The sequence below is a fragment of the Spodoptera frugiperda genome, chromosome 25 (assembly GCF_023101765.2).
Source record: "Spodoptera frugiperda isolate SF20-4 chromosome 25, AGI-APGP_CSIRO_Sfru_2.0, whole genome shotgun sequence".
NCBI classification, from domain to species: domain Eukaryota; kingdom Metazoa; phylum Arthropoda; class Insecta; order Lepidoptera; family Noctuidae; genus Spodoptera; species Spodoptera frugiperda.
Window position 1 is genome coordinate 7,288,110 of NC_064236.1, and position 9,973 is coordinate 7,298,082.

The 9,973-nt window shown below is 33.7% G+C and overlaps 1 protein-coding gene across 2 annotated transcripts in view; it reads left to right on the plus strand.

Moving 5' to 3' along the window:
* LOC118265191 (flotillin-1) overlaps positions 1-9,973 on the plus strand; it is a 32,329-nt gene that overhangs the window by 12,998 nt on the left and 9,358 nt on the right. For both annotated transcript variants that reach the window (XM_035578002.2, XM_035577987.2), the window contains exons 5-9: positions 7,227-7,445; positions 7,625-7,785; positions 8,461-8,569; positions 9,324-9,449; positions 9,774-9,938. In XM_035578002.2, coding sequence (XP_035433895.1) covers positions 7,227-7,445; positions 7,625-7,785; positions 8,461-8,569; positions 9,324-9,449; positions 9,774-9,938 — 780 coding nt within the window. The remainder of the gene's footprint in view (positions 1-7,226; positions 7,446-7,624; positions 7,786-8,460; positions 8,570-9,323; positions 9,450-9,773; positions 9,939-9,973) is intronic.

Below are 9,973 nucleotides of genomic sequence, written 5' to 3' on the forward strand. Positions count from 1 at the left end.
ATGTTGTGATCATGGAGAACATTGATGACAGCTCAACAACAACCATCACCATAAATGAGAGCAGCCCATCTGAAGATGTAGAGGAGCAAGAACTTTCTGAGAGTGACAAACAGAAGGATGAGACATACGTTCCAGATGATTCTTCGAGTGTCACTGATGAATGTTACTCTGACACATTGCTGCCAGAGGATGTTGAACTTCTTCCTATGCAGGCTGACACAAATGTGCCCGAGAAACGTGTGAGGCGTAAACCGGACTACTATATGGCGAATTTGTGTGCGGAAATTTCAGGTGAAGAGCTTAGTGTTAGTGATGTGTTAAACAGTTCAGAGAGTGAACAGTGGCAGTGCGCAATTACAGAGGAGTTGAAATCATTTAGTGAAAATGACACTTGGGAGTTAGTAGATAGGCCAAAAGACAAAACAGTGGTGAAAGCCAAGTGGGTGTTCAAAAAGAAACTGAACAGTGATGGTGAAGTGCGGTACAGGGCCAGGCTCGTGGCCAAGGGCTTTACTCAGAAAAAAGGTATTGACTTTCATGAGACATTTTCTCCAGTGTTAAGATACTCAACATTTAGATTGTTATTAGCTTTAAGTGTTCAATTTGATTTAAAAATGAACCATCTTGATGTACCAACAGCCTTCCTTAATGGTTTTCTAAGTGAAACTGTATTTATGGAAGTACCAGAATGTTCAGATTTTCAAAATTGTAATAACAAAGTGTTGAGGCTTAAGAGAGCAATATATGGTCTGAAACAATCAGCTAGAGCCTGGTACATAAGAGTTGAAGATTGTTTGTTGAAATTAGGCTATAGAAAGTCAAACTATGAACCTTGTCTTTTTATAAAAAGTTGTGATAATACTAAAATTTACATTGCTCTATTTGTGGATGATTTCTTTGTATTTTATAACTGTAATAGTGCATATACTGAGCTGATAGATGTATTAGTTAAGAAATTTAGAATTAAGGATTTAGGTCAGATGAAACAGTGTCTAGGTATGAATATAAATGTATGTAAAGACTGTATTACTGTAGACCAAAAGCAATATATAGATACTATTCTTAAAAGATTTAATATGTCAGATTGTTCACCTTGTGATACTCCTATGGAAATTAATTTAAAATTGGAAAAAGGTGTTAACAGTAGCTTAGATAAGAAATATCCATACCAACAGTTAATAGGCAGCCTTATGTACTTATCAGTATTAACAAGACCAGATATTACATTTAGTGTTAGTTTCTTAAGTCAGTATAACAATTTCTTTAATGAAAGTCATTGGAAACATTTGAAACGTTTATTGAAGTATCTTAAGAAAACTAGGGATTTTGGTTTAGTGTATAAGAAAACCACTGATGATATACATGGTTTTGTAGATGCTGATTGGGCTTCTTGTTCCTTAGACAGGAGGTCATATACTGGATTTTGCTTCATTATGTCTAACTCTGTAGTGTCTTATGAATCAAAGAAACAAAAGACAGTAGCCTTATCTAGTACTGAAGCAGAATATATGGCCTTATCTGAATCCTGTAAAGAAGGCATTTATTTGAAGAATATGTTAGGTGAGCTTGTACAGTGTAGGAATATGCCACTTTGTTTGTATAGCGATAACCAAAGTTCTATTAAGTTGGCATCTAACCCCTTGTTTCACAATAAGCGTACTAAGCATATTGATATCAGGCACCACTATGTAAGAGAATGTGTGTTAGAAAATAAAGTTAAAATTGAATATGTGTCGACAAATAATATGCCAGCTGATTTACTGACCAAGAGCCTTTGTAAGGATAAACATTATAAATTTCTTAGTTTGATGGGTATTTCAAAAGTGTAATTTAGTCAAACATGTGTGATAAAAGTAATTTTCTGATATGTATTATATTGTTTTGGGAATTTAGATTATTTTGTTAGGTCAGGGTGTTATAAATATTAACAAAATACTCTAGTCCCTTACTGCTAACGCCATCTAGTATCATTCATGTCAAATATATATGAATGACTACGATTACATGTATTGAATGAACGGATTAAATTTCAAATTAAAGTTCAGTTGATTGCAAACCATCCTAGCGTTTTATTAGGGACTCTATCTTAAGAAGCAGTTTTCTTGCCAATTCCGACCTATCGTTTTGACCTAAGAATGCGACCTAAATTAAAACGACTTGAGTGAGCATCTTAACATTCACATAACTATAAGCAGTTATTGGATTTAAATCATTTATATATTAAAATTATGTACTCATGCTGCTTATCCTTCATGGTACTTTCACAATTAAGTTACCAGTGTGTTTAAATATAAGGATGGCTTCAGCAGAGTGTAATCATGCTGAAATGTCTGTGTATTGTTCTTGCTTTCGGACATAGCTTACCTATCTATGCATTTGCATCCAGTGCCATAATGAGTTCATATCACTATCCACTATACTTACTTCTTTTACATTCCTCAATTCGTTTTCATATAACTATTGTATGTTATTGAACTCTTCTTAATTCGAAGATTAACTTAAGAATGATTATGTTGTATAGGAATTGCCATAACAATGTTATAAGAATTTGACTAGACAAATATAATTGTTATGGTTAACGGCTAACTGCCGTATTCAAAAACATTTAATGATTACTTAAACTGTCACTCAGTCTATAACGATTAAATTCCTCAAAAGATTGTTATGATTCTGGTAAGTAACCATTAAATGTGTCTGAGTATGCCGGTTACTCACATAACTGTTTCTCGTGTGTCGCGCCTTACTGCGCATGTATACGATACCCTAGCGTGTTTTGAAACTAGTCAAACAGTTAAGCAAGAGTAAGCCTTTTTCAACAATAATTCTGAAAGTATGTTGAGATGCAAGACTACTAAAACCTAAATGAATCAATAAAAAATTTATTTATTATATTAAGGCATATTAACAATGGAAACATACATTGAAAGGAAAAAAAATACAGAGATACAGACTAGTGTTTACATCAATTAAAGATATGCACAGCAATCAAGTATAATGTGCGCGCCACTAAATGAGAATACAATGAAATTATAAATACAATTTAATTTGAATTTACATTTAAAATTTCATAAGTCTGCATGACTTATCAATAAGATTTATTAAATTAATAATATGACGGAAATACAGTTCGACCTAAAATGCAGTAGGCATGTTTGTTAGTCAATTAGTTTTAAGGAAAATTTTTACATGTAACTGAAAATAACTAAGATTACCTTTTGTTCAAAATAAATTGTTTTATAGTATTATTAATCTAGGGGGAAAAGGAAGGAAGTTTGTTAGATCTAAAAACAAGATATTTTTGTGTTATTGCAGTTATGAGTCCGCAGTTATGGATATTGTAAAAACATGAAATATATTACCATCGTCATTAGTTAATTGGATATTGATGTTGGTGTATATCGGCTCTCGCTTTTATCACCTAGGTTTAGCAGAAACCACGGTACAAGTACACGGTAAACAAATATGCAGGGTTTCCATTTTTCTTTAGTTTCACTTTGATTGCTCTGTTATATTCTTCCATGCTTTCCAAATTTAATGAGGCTTGACTCGTGTGATTAAATTCCTTAAACTGCAAACTATATGTCAAAATTGAACTACCAACTGATTTATCAAATTGATTCTGCATTGCTGCTCTTTGCAGGTTTTCCAGTAGCTTTGTTCATGATTGATTAATGTACATATGTATAGAAGAGCACTGTGTTTACATAATCATATTTTCCGCTCGAAAGGTAATGACTAGATTCAAACTGTAAATCAATTATTTCATTAAATCGTTAGGTACATTGAAATAGATAATAGGTATGATGACGGGGTTTGAAAATGAAAAATCTGTTTAGTTTTTTTTTGTCTTATAAGATAACAATATTTGGAAAATATGAATCAAAGTTTAGAAGTGGGAGCAAATACGTCATTACAAATACGGGAGAAGTCGTCGTCTACGTCGTACCTAGAAGTGACGTCACGCAAGATTTCAAATCAATATATTTTCAAAAGGATTTGTTTCCGTAAGAAAATTAAAAAATACGTGTCTGATGTTTTAAAATAACATACAAGACATTAAAAATTAGTAATCTAACCCTATTGTAAGTTTGTGGTCACCAATCTGCCTTGAGCAAACGTGGTGTATACCTAATACTCATTCCGTCCGTTTGAGAAGACACTTATTGTTGGTAGTTAGTGGGACAGTTACACGTTGATGTACTGCTGATGATGATGTACTAATATGTACCACGTCAAAGACTGCAAAAACGAAAGTGACGTATGTTCTATGATGTTGTATTATAGCATCGATGTCACTGAAGTCTGACGAATTACACCGGCTTCAATAATGTTGTTCATGCTCATATGATCTCCACTTCACAATTGATTTCCGTTACATGTTGCGTTAAGTCAAATCCAATTGTTTATCTTTTATAGCTGTTTGTGGTTGCAAAGCGATGTCGTGTGTGATTGGTAGGATCTAGCTCTTAAATTATTTGTCCGTATTTTACTGCAAATGTCTAGTGATAAATGGTGACATGAAATTGGTTAGGTAATTGATACAATTTGTTAATTTCTATACTGGTTTCCCGTTAAATTAGAAAATCAACAAACATCATAAAATCTGCTGTTAAACGGAAAATAAAATCGATTCTATAGATTTACATGATCACATAGTAATATTATAGTGAATTATTAAGTGTAATTGAAATTATTTATTTGTTTAATGTGTAATGTATATTATATACGTATCTACGAACGTAATAAACGTAAGGACGAACAACCGCTAGATGGCGCTGTCGTCGGACTCCCAAGAAATGTTTTAATCTATACATGATTATGAACTAATTAACGTTTTATTTTAATCTAGTCAGGCGCTAGACATCCATTTTTTTGAGGGCGGGGAACTATTTATTTTCTTTCCGGGCGAGAGGAGGTGTCAGACCTGTACTGACTAAAAACTACTTCTTTCCTACTCCTGCTTTTCATGCCGGAGTCCCGGTAACCCGCTAGGTAGTCCGCAGTGGCTGATATGATGATACTGTTGGTTAAAGATGTTAACAACTTTTTTGGGTATAATCTACATATCTTTCAATGATCACCTTTACATATATTCCTAATGAAATGGCAATTAGTTCTAGTTGAAGATTGAGATAACGGAAGATAAAAATAATTATAATCATTTACAATGATTATTACCATGGGTCTTAGCCCTAATTTGGAAAATCCGCTTGAAACTTCTAGATTGAAATACCATTTCAATCTTATCATTATTTACATAATATTGTATTTAAACAAATGTTGGCTAAAACATATATTGTAGTTTGTAATTAATCACGACATATTTCTTAAAAGAAAAAAGGATAATATTCAGTTATCAACTCTAGATGAATTTAGATCCAATGTATCTACCACCTCTAGACTAACCTAACCATTCTTTAGAGGTCAAGTAAGAAACAGTCACATTTACAGTACCAATTATAATATATCCATAAAGGTTGAGATTACGGTCACGATCATAATCATATCCGAGAATTTAATTGCTCACAGTACGCGCTATCAAAATGCATCAACAATTTTCAATGCCCACATAAAAAAATATTTAAAAAGGAAAGCATCAACAATACGGTTAAAAGAAAGTACACGAAATAAGTCATTCAATGTACGATATTATCTTTATTTTAATGATTAAATATCATTGTAAACATGAATTCGGTTATATCATTTAATCTTTTTAATATAATATCAACAGCTATGTTGATCGCGTCAAATTGTATCAGTATTAAAATGATAACAAAATCAACCTTGCACTTTTTAATGCGTTTTGATCGATATCCGTGCATAGATTATGAATGTGTACTATAATTATCCATTATTAAATTGGCATTAGTAATAAGTATGTTTGGATAAAAAATAACGGTGGTCCACTCACTCAATCAAGATTTGGTAGTAATGACACCGGTGATATCTAACTGATACGTACATATTATATAGCGTAAGGAACTCTATTGTTTACATAAAACATTATAACTATGTCTGACTTTCTCAAACTTTCTTGTAACTAAGTAATGGGATACGAACAGATTAACGGTAGAAAGACTTGCTGAAGATTTAGACAACCATATTGTCTGAATTTGGATTAAGTGTATTTTTGTAAAGCTTAACATAATAAAATCACAAAATCAAATTAATGAGATCAGGAAACGTGACGTCCTATATGAAGTACTGATCATCTTCAAAGGAATATTGATGTAAATAAATAGGGCTTCAATATACATATTTTATTCTGTAGACATTATGTATAAATATTGTAGTAGCTGAGTCTAGTCACAATATTTGTCGAAGTACTACTACATGTATTGAAACTGCAGGTTTCCATTCGGCCAGACAAGGCTATACTTAGTTTTAAAGAATTCTTCACACCTTTGATTAAAATTTTCACGATGCATTTTTATTTTTAAATTATACTGCAGTCGAAACATACATAACGTTCAAGTGTATGCAATGTAAGAATTTTACGTAATCGGCTTTAACTTGATCCTTATATCATAATCATTGGCTTTAAATGTTCACAAATGCAGCAGTTTAATGTTTAGACTTGGTTAAATTGCTTTTATTGCATTGTAAAGTGCAACTATCCAGTTATCGACTGCTGTTAGCAAAATGTCTTTGCAATAAGTAATGTTTATTTACCAAATTAGACGTTTGTAAAATTAGCCAGCGTACGTCAAGGTTAAATCTCAATCCGCTTCAATTGAATTAGCTGCATTGTAAGTAACCATCTTCCAGTTTTGAAAAGTAACCTCGTTTACATTTTTAAATTAGAATACAGTGGTATTCTAATTTAAAAATGTTGCTTGTCATAATTATTATGACTACTTATTATTATAAACTAATATCCACATTTAACACACTTGAAGTCTTATGTAGTATTAGGTAATAAAATCTAATAATATGTATGTAAAACTATAGTGATAACACGATTCATTAAGAACAAGATTAAAACAAAACATAATTGCCGTTAAAATTACGTCGTTAAATTCTACTATGTTTTGTAAAACATTAAGTAAGGTAGCAATTTATTGAAATTTTAATACTACATAGATAGGAAATGAATTTGTTTCTAGTTTAATTCATTTTTGTATGTTTTAGTGCCTACTTGGATATAGAACCGGTAACCGGAGCGTGTAAAAGGGCACTTGGGCTGTTCATACATGTTTTTTTGATAAATATGTTTTTATGTACAGGGGTATCTGAAAGCGCTTGGTATGGCGCGTACAGCAGAAGTAAAGCGTGATGCTCGCATTGGTGAGGCCGAGGCACAAGCAGAAGCCAAGATAAAGGAAGCTATGGCTGAGGAACAACGCATGGCTGCCAGGTTCCTCAACGATACTGAAATCGCTAAGGCTCAGAGAGATTTCGAATTGAAGAAAGCCGCTTACGATGTTGAAGTTCAAACAAAGAAGGTACTAAAACAAATTTTGAAATATGTTTTTATCATTGATTATACAAAGTTATTTTTTACTTTAAAACTACAACGTCTAGTAGGTTTATTAGACCAATAACGCAATGTAATAAAATCGTGATAATATTAGTTTCTTCGTAAGTGTATTTGAAATTGAAGTTAAATTAAACACATGTTTAGGCTGAAGCAGAAATGGCCTACGAGCTCCAAGCGGCTAAAACGAAGCAACGCATCAAGGAAGAACAAATGCAAATCTCTGTTGTTGAACGTACTCAGGAAATTGCTGTACAGAAATGGGAAGTACAGCGAAAAGAAAAGGAATTAGACGCAACTGTGCGCAGGTATGCTATCCTAGTACTATTTATTTATTAAGCTGTATTTTGGCAAAGTATTCGCCTCCATAAAGTAAAATATTCTATAAGAATACTGCTGATTTGGTTCAGTGCGCTTTATACGAGTTTGTTTTATGTTTAACGAGATCGAAACGAAACCGCATTCATCACTCTGATTGGTTGGTTTTGTGGAGCTGGCCAATCACAGCGCCGAACGCGGCATCGTTTCGATTTTGTTGATTGTAAAACAAACTCGTACTAAATCCTCAGGACGTAGGTGTGGGAGGTTATAAAGAAAAACCCTTGCTAAAGTTTAGGTACCTACTTACTCGCTTATCCTTGATGCGTGGGTTTAGTCACGTTGTCCTTTAGTTCACAACTTTCTCATAGGGCTTACCAAGAAAATGTGAGCAATATACATTGTATAACCTCAATGTTGTAGTTTTCCCCATTTATTGTAATAATTGACTATACGATTTTCCTCGAAGGCAGTAACGATAGGTGCTTGTTTTGCAAATTTTGAGGAAATTAATAAACTTTTAGATTTTCCTTCCTTCATGCAATTAAATACAATTGTTAACGTGTTTTTATTGTTAAATATTAATCATTGTTTTCAGCACACTTCGTATCTTTGATATTTGGCTTCTTTCGCTGATCTTAATCATTATTTAATGTGTTACGCAGGCCTGCAGAAGCAGAAAAGTTCAAGCTGGAGAAACTAGCTGAGGCTCACAAGCTAAAAACTGTTCTTGAGGCTGAGGCGGAAGCCGAGGCTGTGAAAGTCCGTGGAGAGGTAAGCCAATGCTTATACATCATCATCATCATCGTCATAAGCCGAAAGACGTCCACTGCTGCAAAGGTCTCCCCCTTAGTCCTCTACGTAGTACGACAGCCGCCAATCGATCGATCGACAGCATATACATCAATGATGTTTTATTATTCGCAATGCATTAGTAACGTGTGTTGTTATCTCTGACGATACAAACGCTGTCACTCTTTATGCACACAATGTCAGATAGTAGAAAATGATAACACTACAAAAGTGCTGAATTTTTGTAAACTACTTCTGTACATTGTTTTGAAAGATTAGGCGGATAATTAATTTGATGGACGTATCTCTGATTTGAGGTGGCATTAGCGCCTTAAATGCGATTATGATATGTTATATCTTATTTATTATTTACTTTCTGTCTACGACTTCGCCCGCGTTACCAAGATAATGATTATTCCATGTGTTAATTCAAATTACAATCTACTTCATCGGAAACCGTCTAATTTTTTTTTGTGAAATAATACGAAATTGGAATTGTGCCCAGTATATGGCGATAGGGTCACCCTCTATTACATGGGACTTATAACACAAATAATGTAAAGTGGGTGTACATTGTACAGTGTCATTATGTGCCTTAATGTGCACCTCTGCCTACCCCTTCAGGGATAAAAAAGCGTGACGTTGTGTTGTAAAAACAAACATACATCCGTACATCCTCACAAACTTTAACATTTATGAAATCAGTAGAAAGGATATTCATGATTTGTTTCTGTAGGCGGAGGCATATGCTATCAAGGCGAAGGCGATCGCTGATGCGGAACAAATGGCTAAGAAAGCGGAGGCGTGGAAAGAGTATGGCTCAGCTGCCATGGTTGACATGATGCTCGAGACTTTACCTAAGGTGAGTACCTACCGACGTCATAACGTTTTAATTGTTCTCATATCGCTTTCCTATTATGTGTAATTAATTTTCAATAGGCAGATTTGCTTGCTGTGTGCTCTCTACTAGAGTGGTAAACAGTATTCAGTAATTAATCAATCTTGGAAGTTATGAAATTAAAACAACAAAATCGTTACTATAAAAAAAAATATATTTATCAATAATGTTATTCTACAAATAATTATTTACGTATAAAAATATACATTGTTTTGTTAGTTAATTAATACTGGTATTAAGAAGTGTCGTTTGACTGGATGGAAACAACTGATCACATTTTCTGTTCAGGTGGCTGCCGAGGTAGCTGCTCCGTTATCACAAGCCCGTAAAGTCACGATGGTCTCCTGCGGCGGCGGTGAGGTCGGCGCTGCCAAACTCACCGGAGAAGTCCTCAATATCGTACAATGTATCCCCGAACTTGTCAAGGGAGTCACCGGAGTCGACATCTCCAAGGTAAGAAGGCACATATTAGTCACATAAAGCTTTAA